The sequence below is a fragment of the Podarcis muralis genome, chromosome 4 (genome assembly GCF_964188315.1).
Source record: "Podarcis muralis chromosome 4, rPodMur119.hap1.1, whole genome shotgun sequence".
NCBI lineage: Eukaryota > Metazoa > Chordata > Lepidosauria > Squamata > Lacertidae > Podarcis > Podarcis muralis.
This window is the reverse complement of record NC_135658.1, coordinates 24,442,612-24,459,802: the sequence shown is the minus strand read 5'-3', so window position 1 is coordinate 24,459,802 and position 17,191 is coordinate 24,442,612. Positions and strand designations below refer to the sequence as shown.

Genomic DNA, 17,191 nt, shown 5'->3' with positions numbered 1-17,191 from the left:
GCAGGGATATATTCACCTGAAATGCATGGCCTTTTGGCTTCCCTGTGCCTGAACCCACCCCCAACCCATCCAAAATAAAAACTCCTATTCATGAAGCTGCCATCTGTGCATGCCCACTCATCTACATATGTGCAATGGCTGCCTCAAACATTCACACCATTCTTAAGCACAAAATGAACGCAGCTTTCGTTTTCCAGCCAGATCGAAACTGGGTTGAGAAAGAATGCATTAAACAGCAGAATTTGTCAATAAACAACAGGCTTGTGTTTCTAATGTCATGTGAATGGTAGTCCAAAAATTAGCAGTGGGAGTGCACTGGATGCAGAATAAGTAGCAATGTGAAAATACTCTGTCACTGGAGTACAGATGCACCCCATCCTGTTTCTCTGCGGGGTAGCAATCTAAGCAAACTTTCTCCATATAAGCTGACCTCTCAGAATAAAAAAGAAATGAGCACAGTACTTCTAGACTGGTTCACAGACAGCAGTGCATGCTGAAGCATTTGGTATACCACAAACACAGGGACATTGGCCTCTTATCTGAGCATGAAGTGCCTCAACAAGATTTCATATATTTTCCACATAAGCCACAGGTGCCCTCATCTCAACATATAGTATCCCCATCACAGTAAAACAAAAAATGAAAGCCTCCCCCAAATATTCCCACAGAGCATAGTTGCCAGGTCCCAGAGACCCTAGGTGCCATGGCTCCCACAACGTTTTAAGTGAGGGGGCCAGGAACATGCAAAGTTTGGGGCAGCCGCATGCAAACACACCCCAGTGCGCGAGCTACATCATTACGCCGCTCCAGCGTGCACCCACTACATCACTGCACCCAGCTAGGAATGCGTGATGACGTAGCACATGTGTGGCAGGGGCGTGATGATGTAGTGCACACACCACATGGCATGCATGCCCCCCCGGAAGGGCACACGGCCCTGGGCACCCGCAGTAATGGGGGGCAAGACAGCGCCACTGCCACAGAGGAAGCTTACAAAAGCAATCTCACAAAAGGAGCTGGCCCCTCTGTGACTACAGAAAAAAGATATTAAAATATACTTGCCTTTCTCTCCCAGTTATATTTGGATTTTGCATCAAAGTATTCAAAGGCTCCAGCTCCATACTGGGCTAAAGATCTCAGCATGTGACGATTTGCTGCGGGGCTAATGCAATTTGTAAAGGTTTAAGTTAATGGCCAGTTTGAATGAGATGTGGAATTTAAAAGGGTGGGGAAACTGCAGGAAAATATCAGCCTGAACAGACAACACCGAATATTTTGCTTAGTATATCCTGGACATTCAAAGCAACTAACTCCCTGCTTGCATGGGGTTGCGTTCTGGGTCATTGTGTGCATTGGCGGAGCAAGTGTAAACCTGCCCTGTACTGTCCCCTTCCAGGGCCAGAAACACTGTGCACATCAGCCGTTGCACATGCCTTGGTCCCACCCAAAATGGTTGTTCCCTCTACTTCAATTGAACCACATATCTTAAATAATAAACCTTTGTCCTGCTTCTACTTGTAGCAGAAAGCTGGGCAAAGCTAGCCAAGAGAATTGGGAGGGCAGATAGCTCAGTAACTGCGGACATACTTTGCGTGTATAAGGAACAAGTATGAAGATCACAGGTTCAGTCAAGCTAAGCTACCATTGCTGCTCCTGGCTCGTAGTGCTTTGTCACTGCTAGCTGTGCTCCATGCCCTTCTAAGGGGGCGGGGGGTTCCAAATAGTGCACTTTCACGCCCTCAGGTACAACCTGGTTTCTCCCCACAAGTTTACACTGCCAAGTGCTGCGGTGACAAACCATATTATCAATTTGCTTACATTATTGTCCCTTTATCTTAACATTGATACAAAATGCAATTATGATCCCAGATAATTATCCTTTACAGAAGAGAGCTCAAGGACACACATTTTTTTAAAATATGTGCAAACATTATAATAAAAAAAAATCAGACACCTGACTACTGGGCTGAGCGCTACTGATGCCCCAAGTCTGCCAACCAAAGCAAATGACTCACTCTACCATCCTAAAAGCCTGGCATATTAAATACACTTTGTAATTTTCCCAGAGCACAAAACAAAGTGTTCAGTCAATTTGGACCTACCCCACTCCGCATGTGAATATTCTAGTGTGGTGTGTATTTTTCTTCAAAATCTGCAAGGTTGTGCCTTCGTTCTGAATATGTCCATCAGATATAAGAAGAAGGTTGCGCCTGCTTTTAGAAGGGTACAGCAAACTCAGGTAATGCAAAACCTTCCATATATCGGAATTTCCCATTGAAGCTGTGGCAGACTAAGAAGGAGGAAGGTAACAAGAAAGGGTAATTTTTAAAAAAGGTATTTATTTTCTAGTTGCAAAATTGTACACGTATAAATCATAAAACATGACATGACTAACGAAAAAATGGGGCACTAGGGGAGGGTAAAATACTAAGCGTTTTATTTTACAGTACATAATAAGGAGGCGGTTACAGTAAACCAGCAAAATGAGTTCACCAGTAAGTCAGCTTGGAAAACACAAAGTGATATGCATGAGCTAATGAGTAGTGCCTGCTTATCTATGCCATATTGCAATATATGTTGTGGGTATTTCTTGTCCATGAGATATACACACACACACACACACACACACACACACACACACACACACACACAGGGTCATTTTAGACCCTTGTTTTTAACCAACTAGTGATCAGGTGTGGATAAGGGTGGTCAATTGCTCCACTCAAGTTTTACCCATCAAATAGGTTAACATTCTTTACCAGATATTGTGTGTGGCTGCAGTATTAGTTCAGGGTCCCATTTCACTTGTGGGAAACCACGCTGTAATTTGGGTGCAAATAATTTTTCTCAGTGTTGAAAGACATGAGCACACTGTTATTCACTGAAGACACAATCAGATGAAGCTGCTTTGCACCATCATGCCACCTGTCTACTGAGACTTGTAGCAGCAGAGAAATAAGGGAACTTCATAACCCGGCTGAAGCCAAGCCTAGCTGGAATGGGTCAGTATTGGGGTGAGAAACTGCCTGGGAACCCTGTGGATTTTTAAAAGCTTCATGTGTGTATTTTTTTTTAATGTGCTTTTATTCAACATAATCCATAAAAGGGTGATACTGAAATGTGGGGAATGAAGGAATATGAAACTCACGGATAAGAGCCAACAATGGAGATCTTGTTACATGAGGGAAAACACTTTACAGTGGTGCCTCGCAAGACGAAATTAATTTGTTCCGCGAGTTTTGTCGTCTTGCGATTTTTTTCGTCTTGCGAAGCACGGTGTCGGGAAAGTTTTGGAAAAGCTTCAAAAATCACCAAAGTCTTTAAAAACCTCCTAAAAGGCTACCACACCGCGTTCTATGAGTTGCTCCTCGAAGTCAAGTCGCAACTGTATTAACGGTGTTAAGAAAAAGGAAACAAACTTGCAAGACGTTTCCATCTTGCGAAGCAAGCCCATAGGGAAAATCGTCTTGCGAAGCAGCTCAAAAAACAAAAAACCCTTTCGTCTAGCGAGTTTTTTGTCTTGCGAGGCATTCGTCTTGCGAGGTACCACTGTATTATAATATTTGGCAGACCACAAAAGACTTAAGTGCACAGATGGATGGAAGGAAGGAAGGAAGGAAGGAAGGAAGGAAGGAAGGAAGGATTTATTATTCATACCCCACCCATCTGGCTAGGTTTCCTCAGCCACTCTGGGCAGCTCCTAACAAAATATTAAAAACATGCTAAAACATATGCACTTACTATAATAAAGTTTTTCAGAGCTGCAAGATCCGCCATGTGGGGTTTAGGATCGAAAGGAAATTCTTCAAAACCTGTACAGGAAAACCAGAACAACACAGAACTTTATTAATAAAGGAAGTTCTGTATTTTTACAGTGGAGCCCTATGCAAATCTATGCCAAAGTACGTCTCACTGGATTAAACGAAGCTTACTCCCAGGTTAAGCGGTGTAGAGCAAAGAAATAGCATGCTGGCAGAGAAATCCAACATCAACATCCCTTTTTGTCAGGCTGTGGGGGTGTGCACTGTGCAGAGGTGTCCTTCCACTAAGCTCTGCTGGATGAGTTGGCTTCCTGCCAGGCACCGACCTTCTGCCAGCCGAAAATGCAAGGAGGCAGCTTGCTGGGCTATTTCTGCTGACGGGCCAGTGGAAAGCCCTGAGAAATTATCAGGAAAGGAAGAAAAGAGGGATGAGCTGCCCCAGGATTCCTGTCATTGGGTCTGATCTGGACCTGATCATTGTGCCAACCCTGAGCAGAGGGTGGGATTGCACCCTTAAGGTGCTAAATAAAACAATAAGCCTCCCGAGGGATGCCTCCGGATGAAAGAAATAATATGCATTTTAGACAACAGCATCAATCAATTGCAAATGTCTGCATAAAGCAAACAGATCAGCCCTGAGCCTTAGGGTGTTCCAAAGATCACACACTGCATGGAGAGTGAAATATACAAAGAGAGAGAAAGAGAGAAACATGTCATAGTTCAAGAGCTCTTGTCTTACTTGTGCCGAATTTGATAACGCTTATATTTCTTGAAGTAAAAGTACACAACTCTAGAGCATAGAGGGCAATCTGCTTGGCTTGCTGGAATGTCGAACCTCCCATGGAATTGGAGCAATCGAGGCAGATCACAGTTTCCCCGCTGGTGCTTCGAGGGTCAAGTGCCGATTCGAACTCCGGTTGAAACACAAGCATGCACGCCTAAAAGGACGAAGATGATGATGATGATGATGATTTATTATTTGTACCCCGCCCATCTGGCTGGGCTTCCCCAGCCACTCTGGGCGGCTTCCCAAAAAAATATTAAAATACTCTAATACATCAAACATTAAAAGCTTCCCTGAACAGGGCTGCCTTCAGATGTCTTCTAAAAGATGGGCAACAGCGATGAAGCCTTAGTTCACCAGGGGTGTCAGGCAAATGTCCACAATGCCAAAACAAGAGAGAAAGGCACAGCCAGAAGTTGGAAAGGCCAGCAAACCTGTGTATTTGCTGGGATCCAGAAACTGGCAAAGGACCTGCCAGTCTTCTTTTGTGTGCCAAAAACATCATCATTTAAAAAAAACACAAAATTAAACTGGCCAGATCCATACAAGATGCTTCAGGAAGGATTCTTTAGTGGACCCAAGAGGGAGTACTGCGCTGCTACAGGTTAAACACACCTGGGGGAGAAAGGCATAACTGGCTGTTGCGCCAAGCAGAGGGCTTGAACCAATGGTGCTGCAATGCCAGGTGGGACCCTAAGCGAGGATGGCAGCAGGGTCAGCCCCCGTGGGCTGGGCCGCAGCATGTGGGCCCCAACAGGGCTGTGGGATCGAGCTCCATGCTGGGAAAAAGATTCCTGCATTGTAGGGACTAGATGACCCTTGTGGTCCCTTCCCTCTCTACAGTTCTATGATCTGCCTGGCTGTGCAGGGCCTGGTCTTTGTTTATAACATGCCGGGTTAGAAGCAGGCATGGAGAGGAAATCTAACCCTCCCTACCCCCCTTAAAACTATTGCGGTCTTGAGAAAAAGCCCTTTTCTAAAGCTGGTCTTTATATTGAGAGAAAATTCCCAACTGGGCCCTGTTAATTATCAGCTTCCCTCTTTTGCCAATGCTGCTTGCTTTTAAAAGAAATCGGCACATTAAATGAAAACTTAACATCACGTCTAGTTTGTTCTATAAGAACAGATGCTGATCTCTTTATTGCTGCTCAAATGGTTTGTTTGTTCTTAGTTATTATTTTCACAGCTGCTGCATTTTTATTGTTTTCTTTCAATGTACTATAAGTAAACTGCCCCTGGAAGAGTCATTCAAAGATGCAATCGAAAATATCTTAAAGAAAGAATAAAATAGGAGTTACCTCAGTCTCATTGCCCGGGTGCTTTTCTACCCACATTCTGGGCAAATGAACATCACCGATAAGGATTTCCATTGCAAAGCCACTGGTGTCCAAGAAACTGTTGTCAACAGTCCGAACCACAGCTTTACAGTCAGTTTTCTGAAAGTGGGAAGGGAGAGGAGAGAGAAGGGGGGTGGGACTCTGTTGTTGCAAAAAGGCCTGAATAATTTGCATCCTAATCTTTTGAGAGGTCCCCTCCCAATTTAGCTCCCCCACAAAAAAATATGATGTACAGTGGTACCTTGGTTTACAACCATAATCCGTTCCAAAGGTCCGTTTGTAAACCAAAACAGGTTGTAACACAAGGTGCACTGTGGCGATCACATCCCCAGATGTTTAATGGTCTATTGATCCCTGTGCCACCACTGTGCTTGCTTCCCCGCTGCCACCAACCAGTTACTCTTTGGTAAAACACTGAGTCCAGTCGGTTGTTAAAAGTGAACCAAAAAACAAGTTTATTTTACAAACATTAACAACTTTATGGTTTCTCAGATAATATTCCTGTCAGTATCTTAACTTTAGTTTCTTTACCGGCCTATACCTTCCTAATACCTTCTGATTGATTATCTCAACTGTTTGACTGACTCCTCTTAACAAATTTTCTCACTCTCTCACACCAGAATAGCCCAACCCACAGACTTATCTTCCCTCTCTAGTCTAACTCCAGACTGTCTTCTCAACCACTCTAACTCTAACTCCTCTCTGTGCTTAAACCTTATACACAGTTAACTCTGCCCCTTGGGTTCCCATTGGTTAGTCATTTTACAATTAAACACTTTCCCTATGAACCCACACACATAGGAGGGCAAACGCCACACGCACCTTCGGCAATGGGGCCTCCAAAATTTTTTTGTTCATAATCCAAAAAAATGGGTTGTAATCCAAAAAAAGGTTGCAAACCGGGACATGCACTTCTGGGTTTGACATGTTTGTAATCCAAAACATATGCAGACCAAGAAATATGCAAACCAAGGTACCACTGTACTTGTGATGTTTGAGAGTGTGGGCTGGCAGGGGTTGTCTTATTCATGATTCCTTTGTAAAGCACCTTACAGCTGCACATCTAGAAAGACACGGTATAATTATCTATCTGCCTCTCTCTATCTCTCTATCCACATTTCCATGTTACAAGCTTGACTTCTGCACAAATATAGATAGTTCCTTTTAAAACAGGAGGTGCAATTCGGCTCACTTATTTTCCCCACCCCCCCAATTACGAACTGCCCTGCCCTGAAAAACAGATGTAGCAGGGAGATTTGCTTACCTTTATTTCAAGCTGATGTGTCCAGCTGCTAAGGTTTTTAATTTCAAAGGGCATTTCAACTGACATTTCCAAAGAGAACCCACTGAGATAGAGAAACCATATGTTATATAATAGGTCAGGATTGGTGTGTGATACATACACACACAAACACCTCCCCCCAATAAGGAACAACATAGCATGTTTTCTTTCATATTCACTAGATTTCACTGTAAGCAAAGTGCTACCGGTAATTAATCCAACTTCTACCTAGCAGAAAAACATCTTTGTAGATGATACATAAATATGCTATTTCACTATGACTTGGACCCGAAGGTATATTAATGGAAGGTAAAGGACGTTTATGGAAGGTAAGATTCCTCTCCACTCCTCCTCACTGCAAATCTCCAGGAAAACCATCTCTAGAGGGCCCGGGACCCTTCTGCACAGCAGGGGAAAGGGCAATGGAGGCAGCTGGGAGAGGAGGGGGAATAACACCAAATAAGGGCCTGAGCCTAGAATAAGTTCTGTCACAGTGGGGAGCAGAAACAGGCAGTCTATTTCGGACAGTCGCCCTTCAACTTGCAGAGGGAGGCAGGGTCAGAGGGCGTAGCTAACACACTTGTCCCCAAAACTCCTCCTCATATCTTATATTCCCTGACTGAAGAGGTCTTTTTACCCCATTTAAAGTATGGTTACCAGACGTCCCCGTTTCCCAGGGACAGTCCCCTGATTTACAAATCTGTCCCCGGACAAAATCCGTCCCTGGAATGTCTTCGGATTTCATTTAATGTCCCCGGATTTATATTTTAAGTGATGTAGATTTATTAGTAGGGAATGAATGTTGCGTGATTGGTTCAACGGCACAAGACACATCATATGGGGACTTCCGGTGAGGCAAAATGGTGGGTGCCACAGCAGCAAGCAGCTCCTGAAGCCAGCCAGAGCCAACTGCGCTACCAGGCTGGCTCCGGGCTGCTGAGACTGCCACTGCTGCTGCCGCCGCCAAGGGGGAACCAGGGACACCCGGAATGTCAACTGGGGGAACCACTGACCCCCCCTGTGACCCAAATCGAGCCGGAACTGAGAGCGCCCAGCCACTCAGCCGACTGCCCAGTGGCGCTCCGGGGCAAGGAAAACCCCAGAGCCGATGAAGAGAGAAGGAAGAGAGGAGAAGAAGGAAGAGAGAGAAAGAGGAAGGAGAAAAAGGAGGGGAGCCCTGGCAAGAACACGTGGCCAAGCCCAGACCCAACCTGAGCCTACTCCACGGCAGCTAGCGCTCCAAGAAAGCAGGCCGGGGCCCAGAGGAAGGCCGTGTGACAGAGGAAACCACAGAAGAGAAGATATTACTTCTTGCTTTAAATTTTTTTTAAAAAACCAAACAAACTTTTTTTCTCTTTTCAAAAAAAAAAAAGTGTCCCCGCATTCTTTGGAAAAAATCTGGTAACCTTAATTTAAAGATAAATTGATGAAATTGCTTAGAAAGCACAGAACATCTGTTTTTTCATGGCTATAAAAACCATAGAATTGTAGAGTTGGAAAGGACCTCAAGGGTCATCTAGTCCAACTCCCTGCAAAGCACAAATCTCAACTAGAGCATCTGTGACAGATGGCCACCCAACCTCTGCTTTAAAACTTTCAAGGAAGGAGTGCCCCAGCCTCCCGAGGGAAGCCGCCCCACTGTTGAATAGCTCTTACTGTCAGAAAGTGATGAATAAATGCAAGTGAGGAAAAACAAATGCTTCAATCTGCAATATTGTTTTTTAAAGAAAAAAACCATGCATTTATTTAAAATACAGACACATCTTTTAAAGGACACATTACAATTTTAGCCTACTTACCCTGGTTTTGTTCCAACTTGCCTAATGGAAACTTTCCTTACTGAGTCCTAGTTAACAAACAAAAACAATGAGGTCTGTATGGGTGCAATCAGGGCTTTTTCCGGCTGAAACCCACCATTAGGGGGGTGCCATAGCCATTATATAAGGGTGGCGTTCATGGCAAGTTCCAGCACCTCTCTTTCCAAAAAAACAGCACTGGGTGCAATGAAGTTGTGGAGAACGGCAACAATTGTGTTTGCACCATTATAATGCGGGATTTCCTTCCTTCTGACTGAAAGAAGGCCCTCACCTGTGTGTTCTCATTCAGCGCTTTGTCTTGTTGCCAAGGCGCCACAGCAGCCGGCAAGTGGAAGGCAAGGCATTCGTTCTCATAACTGAGCTCCGTGATGTAGGTGATTTTGATGAGGACTTTGGTTGAAGGAGGCAGGTTTCCCACAGAAACGGTGAAGATATCCTACAAAAGGATATTTGAAATGTCCACAGAAGCAAATTGCCATTTACAAAACAATGACATGGCCTGCTTTCTTTTATAGCATACTGAAAACGTCCCAGAGGTGACTAGTCTGTGGCCCTGGAGGTGTTCCTGGGACCCCAGCAACTGGGGAGAGAGAGTCTCCCTCATGTCACATGGAAGAGGGAAAGGTAGTGTGGTTGGCAATAACCACAAATAATTGCTGGCTAGAAGGGCTCGACCACACTTCTGCTTGTTCCATGTCTAGAAAGCATGGGATTGAGTGGTTTCCCCCTTGCTCTGCTCCTTTTCCAATCTGGAGAAACCCCAAATTGCTGTTTGCTCTTCAACTAGGCCTTTGGCTGATCGAGATCCAATCCCCTTTCACATGCGTTGTGAGAGGGGAGATCCTTGGTTCGTTTTTGTTCTCATTGTTATGATGTATTTTGTATTTTTTTATACATGTTGTATTCTTATGTCGTGAGCTGTCCTGCTATCTACGAATGAAGGGCGGTATACAAATTTTTAATAATAACAACAACAATAAGAAGAAGAAGAATAAGTTTTCCCTGGGGGAAAGCAGAGGTGGAAGAGAAGGTGTGGCTAATAATAAATAATAACAAACTTTTATTTGTATCCAGCCCTCCCCGGCCGAAACCGGGTTCAGGGAGGCTAACATCAAATATATAACATTGGTATAAAATCAAACAATAATTAAGTTACATCCTAAAATCAAGTCAGGATCAAATAATAAACTAAGCCCTAAGGGGAGCAAAAAAACAGAGTTTGTTACGGTGCCAGTCTCCTCCACCTTCACCTGCTAATTGACAGGTGTGTATGTGCGAGATACTTGCTATAGTATACATTTGGTTCTGGGGTTGTAGAGCCTTATCTGTATACATACGTTCAGAACATTTTTCATATGCAGGGTACAGCTTTCAAGCCAGAGCACCTTGCTTGGTTTCATCAGTAAAACAAACGAAGACCAGTGTATGCTGATCTCTTATAAAGGCATAAGTAGTTTTTGTTACTACGCCTACCGGTGCATCTTGATCCATCAAGTAAGCTCCATGTCCTTGACTGATGGCTTCTCTGTATTCTCTGTGTGCCTTCTCCTTTTCCTTAACCTGTTGAAATTATATAATAAATCATCCTGATTTTTTTTTAAAAATAGGTTCTTTCGAAAAGTCACATTTACTGCAGTCCCACCGCCGTATATCTTGTCTCCTCCTCCCGTCCCTGAATCATATTACCTTTCCTATGATATGCTTCCCTTTAATGAAAGCCTCAAATCCACATACAGCGGCTGTGTCGTCCAAAGGAAATACGTATTTTGCTTCAATGGGGCTGTCTGATTGATTTTCATAGACCTGGAACACCACAACCTGAAAGAAATACATGAATGTATTGCGGATAGATATGAGGTAAACACCAGGCCATGGATCCCAATAAAAACATTTTTTATGGAAGGACTTTCCTTCCCAAGATTAACATTTTAAATAACACCCTCTGGGAAATGTTTCATGTGCTGCTGCTTCTTCGGCGATCACTCGTAGCCGAGTAAGATTGTCTTCCATGAACACGGTCTTAACAGTGAGTCCCTAAGTAACCACAGAGGCCAATTCTGGATCCACATGTCCTTCCACAGTGGGGACATAGGTTTCCAGGTGGGAGTTGATCATGGTGAGGGTTTGCCAAACGTGCCTTCCTCTTAGCACATTTCTCCCTTTCGTCCTGAGTTTGAGCGTCTTCAAAATCCACGACACTTTTGGTAAAGACTGTTTTCCAATTGGAGTGCTCACAGACCAGTGTTTCCCAATTGTTGGTGTTTATATTACATTTTTAAAGATTTGCCTTGAGAGAATCTTTAAACCTCTTTTGTTGACCACCAGCATTACACTTTCCATTTTTAAGTTCAGAATAGTTACTTTGGAGGATGATAATCAGGCATCCAAACAATATGACCAGTCAAACGAAGTTGATGTTGAAGAAACATTGCTTTGACACTGGTGATCTTTGCTTCTTCCAGTACACTGGCATTAGTTCACCTGTCTTCCCAAGTGATATGTTAATTTTTTTGGAGACACCATTGATGGAATCTTTCAAGGAGTTGGAGATGGCGTTTATAAGTTGTCCACGTTTCACAAGCATAAAGTAAGGTTGGTAGTACAATAGCTTTGTAAACAAGCATTTTGGTTTCCCTGCAAGTGTCCTGGTCCTCAAACACTCTGTGCTTCAATTGGAAGAAAGCTGCACTTGCAGAGTTCAGGCAGTGCTGGATTTCAGCATCAATGTCAGCCCTTGTGGAAAGATAACTGCCTAGGTCGGAGAAGTGATTGACACTTTCCACTTTTCTGAGCCGGCATTTGTCCACAGACAGCTTTCTGGGTCATGTGGCCAACATGACTAAACCACTTCTGGTGCAATGGAACTCTGTGTTGGAAGCCAGAGTGCACGGAAACACCGTTTAAATGTGCTATATCTTTAAAGCACATTCAAGATACATTATTTTCCCTCAAAGAATTATGGGCACTGTAGTTCACCCCTCACAGAGTTACAGTTCCCAGCAACCCCTAATGAACTACAGTACCCAGAATTCTTTGAGGGAAAGAACGTGCTTCAAATGTGCTTTAAAGCTATAGTGTGTACACAGCCTTAATGGCAGCATCCTAGTCAGTATTGGGGGTTTCATTATTTCTTTGCCATCCAGATTCCCACCAGATTTTTAGTTGCTTCTGCACCTTAGGAATGGTGTGTCGGAAGAGACACATAAACAAAGAAATAAATAAATGTATCTGTGTTGCCCCTACTGTCCCCTGAAAAAAATCAAAGTTTTAATTTAAAAATTGAGAGTCTGCTGATATAACACACTTAACTCACTGAATATTTAAAAGCAATGTTAATCAGGGCTAGGATTTGTCTACAGATTTGTTTTACACCTTGTAAAAATAAATAAATAAATAAGTATAAAATAAAAACCCACAAGGAAATATTTAACATCCCTAGAAAAGAACTACGAATGCCTTGGCATTACCTCTGCTACGAAGTCTACTATTCGTCCCTTGATATGAAGACCTTTGAGAGGAATTGGGTTTCCAGATCTGTCCAGAAGACCAGCAGTCACATTATTCAGCAGATTTTTACTTGGCATTTGATAATCTAAAGAAATATTAAGAGGCAGGGTGGGGTGGGGGAGAGAGATGATTTATTGAAGGCAAACCCCCTTTATTGTAAAGGTTCAGAGTAATTTTCAGCATTAAAAGTGTAAAAAAAACGAAAACAAAAAACTCCCTGTAAGCAACTATCTTGCCTGGCCTTGATGGCAAATGTTAGTTCTGCTACCTAAAAGCAAGGAAAGAAGTAACAGAGAAACTAAATATGCTCATATGCACCTGTATTCATGTAATAAAAACAGAGAAAGAGTGAAAGAAAATAAAAGCATTAACAATTCCTGCTAGATCAGACCAAAGCCCATGGGATAAGCCATCCTATGGCTTGGGTGTTTACACAAAAACTGGGGCACAACTTTTGTGTCTAGATTTTCACTTTTTGAAATATGGCACAGAGAAAAGAAAATTAGAGCCTAGGTAGGATCTGTATGGGAATAAAAGATGTGATCTTATGAAGGGAACAGGAGTCACCTTGGCCTCCTCATTCTTTCATGGGTTTTCCTTGGCATAATCTTCATAGCTGCACACCAAGGAAATGGGTTACGCTTCAATTTCAAACTCCAATTACAGAATGCACCAAAGAAACAGACAATTTTAGGTAAGAATTTCTCACCTTCGGGCTGTGGCTGATGCTCTACGGAAGGCGGCACATCCTGAATCTCAGGATGGAACTCCTTCACTTTGTCACCAGCGAGGGAAAACTTAACCACATATTTTATTTTGACCTGACTAGCTCTGTACACCACAAATTCGTCATCCTTATGAAAACAAAAGAAAACAAAAAGTAAACGTTAAGAGCTTTACAAGAGCAACTGATGCATTAGTGAGCAAAGCCGATTCGTTGCCTCCTCACTTAGGAAGCTTTTGAAAGCAGGCAGCGGCAAAAGGTCAATTTAGCTAGAGAAAGTTCCACAGCAGCCACTTACAAGTCACTGAGGAACATACAAAAAAGGCAACAGACTTAGATGGTAAGATGGATCATGGAGAGGTATGTACAAGACACAGAGCTGAGGCCTAGGGTTGTATCCAACTGCATTCTACTCAAAATACACCCATTAAAATTAATGGCTCTCAGATGGTTGTGTCTATTTATTTCAGTGGGTCTACTCTGAGTAGGGATTACATCGAATACAACCCCTTGGGCTGGAGGGTTTATGTCAGGGATGTTTAGAAACTGGTGTGCCTTAGTTGTGATTTTGATTTTCCTCTTCCCTCCCAGTCCCTCTTCCCTTTTGTGTCATGCTTTTTTTCTTTTTCTTTTAGATAGTTGGTAGACATAGTCTCGTTTTGATTGTACGTAAGCTGCTCAGGGAGCCTTTTTGGCTGAAGAGCAGGGTAAAAAGGTAAAGGGACCCCTGACCATTAGGTCCAGTCGTGACCGACTCTGGGGTTGCAGCGCTCATCTTGCTTTATTGGCTGAGGGAGCCGGCGTACAGCTTCCGGGTCATGTGGCCAGCATGACTAAGCCGCTTCTGGCAAACCAGAGAAGTGCACGGAAACGCCATTTACCTTCCCGCCGGAGCGGTACCTATTTATCTACTTGCACTTTGACATGCTTTTGAACTGCTAGGTTGGCAGGAGCAGGGACCAAGCAATGGGAGCTCACCCCGTCGCAGGGATTCGAACCGCTGACCTTCTGATCAGCAAGTCCTAGGCTCTGTGGTTTAACCCACAGCACCATCCGCATCCCATGAAGAGCAGAGTACAAGTGCTCTAAATCAATAAACATTTTCAGAGGCATAACTTATCAAGGCATATTATGCCTTTAAAAGACAACAGAGGGCAACACCACAACATAGCTCGAACCGGCACCTTGAAGTCTCTTCCCTTTCTCAGTTTCCCCTTTTTCCTGGCAAGTCCATGCACGCTGTCATAGCCTGGCGGTGCTGCGGTTAACGAACTGTCCATGTGTCCTGTTTCAAAACACTTTCCAAGGGCTACATCGCAAATTAGCAGTAACCGGGTTCCATCTGTTCTGTTTGGCCAAGAGTAGTTGATGCATGCGCTGTTAAACAAAGAAGAAGAAGCTGGCTGGTTATGCTTGGACAAATATTTTAAGTACTTGCCATAGCTTGAGTTTAACCAACAGAAAAAGGCATGTGGGGTTTGCGGCTCTTGCCACATCAGCCCAAAGCTGTATATATAACAACCATTTAAAGCACATAACTTTCACCAAAGAATCCTGGGAGCCATAGTTTACCCCTCACAGAGCTAGAATTCCCGGCACTTTTGAGGAACTACAGTCCCCAGGATTCTTTGTGGAAGACACATGCTTTAAATGGACTTTAAGTGTATGAGGTGTATGTAGCCTATGTTTATTCCCAGAACCCTTAGCAAACTACAGTTCCCAGGAATCTCTCTAGGGGAAATCATGTGCTTTCAATGTTTGCTATGTATGCAGCCCAAGTCCAATACTCCACTCTGGTTCTCAAAAGGGATATCTCTGTGGGGAAAAGCATGCGAAGCGGCACTTAAGTTTACTCAGAAGCAAGAGGTCCAGAGGGATCATGAGGACAGGCCTTTTCTGGGGTGGCTCCCCATTTGTGGAATGGTCTCCTCAGGGAAATTCACCTGGCGCCTTCATTACGTATCTTTAGGAGAAATGAAAATGTTTCTCTTCAACAAGGGCCATTCTATGCCCTTTTAAATGTGTTTGTTATTGGTTTGTGCTTGTTTTGTTATGTATTCTGTGTTCTCATTTTGTATTTTTATGTTGTGAACTGCCCTGTGATCCTCGGGTGAAGGGCGGTATTCAAATTTAATTAATTAATAGTAATAACAACAACAATAGGAGCAACACACATAGCACTCCCCATCAGGCAGTGAATGATAAGATCTCAACTGTTATTACTGCCAGAGAACTGCAGACCTTACGGAGTCGCTGAAATAGATGCCGCTGCCCAAGTGCCCACAATCCGTTCTTTCTACACCATGCTCTTCAACGACAATCTTTGGCAAGAGCAGTCCCCTAGAAAAGCAGATTTACACAGTAAAGGTGGAGAATCTTTCTTTTTCGCTTGAGGGACGCATTCCCTCATAGGCTGCAAAGCAGTGGCAGGAAGGCCAGAGGCAAAAGACGACAGAGCTCTTGTATGTATTCGAGCCATGCAAAAGCATGGGAGGTTTCTAAGCACATGCCCAAATCTCTACATCCTCTGAGCAGGCAAGCATGAGACATTGCCACAGTGCAAGGACACAATCTGGCAAGGCAAAAGCAGGAAGGTGCAGAGATGGGATGGTGAGGAGTTTGGCTCAGTGAGGAGGAATGTGGCCTGGAGAAAGTTCTAAGGGCTAGGGAGACAGAGAACTGGAAAGCTGCACCCAACCCCTAGGCCTCAGGTTCCCCACCTCTGAGGTAAAGCACCTTGACATGCTGACACACAGTTTTTCTGCACTAATAATATGTGTATCAATATTGGGAAAGGGAAGGGGGAAGGGATAAACAGACACAAAGGAGCCCAGGTTGTGTGGAGTCTAGTTATCTCCCTCATTCTTCACCATCAATGGATGAGGACTGTTGAGAGATGGGCTGCCCCACTCCACCCAAACTTCCCCACTTACAGCTTACAGACACCCATTGCCTGCACAGGGGTGTCAGTAAACCACACTTCCCTGTTTAGAAATTAATGGGAAGCTTTTGGGTTTGCTTCACGGCCTGCACAGACAGAAGAGGAAGCAGTAACAAGGGTGTGCGTGTGGGTGCATGCGGTTTGTGCATATCCTGACGTTTAAGGTAGAACTGGACTATCCAAATGCGGCCATTGTCACTGAAAGATAACTGAGCCTTTGGCCGAATGGCTCTGTTGCCTTCTTGCCTCTCATGCGCAGCAGAAAACCATCTGCAAAGCTGAGACAGACCATGACGCAAGTCGTTACCGGGAGAGGATTCCAACGAAGTTGTGAACAGACGAAGCGTGATATAAAGTCTGGACATTGCCAAGATGGCTCTCGAAAGCCGCTACTTCCGTCATTCTGCCTACTCTATAGATCTCCAAAACTTCTACGGGATGTTCACTGCAAGAAAATTTAAAACGAATAGAATGTTCACAAAATGCATTTTCCCCCCAGTTTATGCCCCCAGATTTATTCTGGCCACAGAGTCACTAAATGAGATTGAACATTTTGCCACATGCATTGAATATGCCCGAGGTTCTCCTTAGAGGAACACATTACATATTTCATGTCTAACAAGATTTCGTAGAGCAATAGTTCTCACCCAGAATGTTTGTGTGTTTCTATCTGTCTGTATTTGTTTCCAGTAGTCCAATGATCTTCACAGTGGTCTGGTTCACACAAACAGTAATCCACGGTTTATTAGTCAAAGCTTGATTTGTTTGAATGCACTAATCCAGTTTGTTGATGGCTTATGAATGATGGTTTGTTTTAACTATGGTTTGGCTGATTAACTATGTTTTAAGGGAGCACCAAGACATTTGTCACACAACCAAGGCATAAGATACTAGCCATCGCTTGTTTGCATGTCTGTGAGATGACTCACGGTTTGTTGTAAACCATGTCTTAGAGTTCTATACAAATTTAGTGAAGTTTAGTGTGAACAGACCTTTTCTCTGAAGTTAAACGCAGAGGCCTTTGAAGCCAGGCTCTTA

General features: G+C 43.7%; 1 protein-coding gene across 5 annotated transcripts in view; it reads right to left on the bottom strand.

Annotated features, from left to right (window-relative positions):
* PARP4 (poly(ADP-ribose) polymerase family member 4) overlaps positions 1-17,191 on the bottom strand; it is a 48,381-nt gene that overhangs the window by 18,714 nt on the left and 12,476 nt on the right. For all 5 annotated transcript variants that reach the window (XM_077927066.1, XM_077927065.1, XM_077927068.1 and 2 more), the window contains 15 exons: positions 16,461-16,598; positions 15,454-15,552; positions 14,397-14,589; positions 13,198-13,342; positions 12,449-12,573; positions 10,668-10,799; positions 10,455-10,541; positions 9,253-9,417; positions 8,964-9,010; positions 7,147-7,228; positions 5,844-5,981; positions 4,501-4,699; positions 3,742-3,812; positions 2,103-2,290; positions 1,063-1,162 (listed from right to left, as the gene is read on the bottom strand). In XM_077927066.1, the coding sequence (XP_077783192.1) occupies positions 1,063-1,162; positions 2,103-2,290; positions 3,742-3,812; positions 4,501-4,699; positions 5,844-5,981; positions 7,147-7,228; positions 8,964-9,010; positions 9,253-9,417; positions 10,455-10,541; positions 10,668-10,799; positions 12,449-12,573; positions 13,198-13,342; positions 14,397-14,589; positions 15,454-15,552; positions 16,461-16,598 (1,909 nt within the window). The remainder of the gene's footprint in view (positions 1-1,062; positions 1,163-2,102; positions 2,291-3,741; positions 3,813-4,500; positions 4,700-5,843; positions 5,982-7,146; positions 7,229-8,963; positions 9,011-9,252; positions 9,418-10,454; positions 10,542-10,667; positions 10,800-12,448; positions 12,574-13,197; positions 13,343-14,396; positions 14,590-15,453; positions 15,553-16,460; positions 16,599-17,191) is intronic.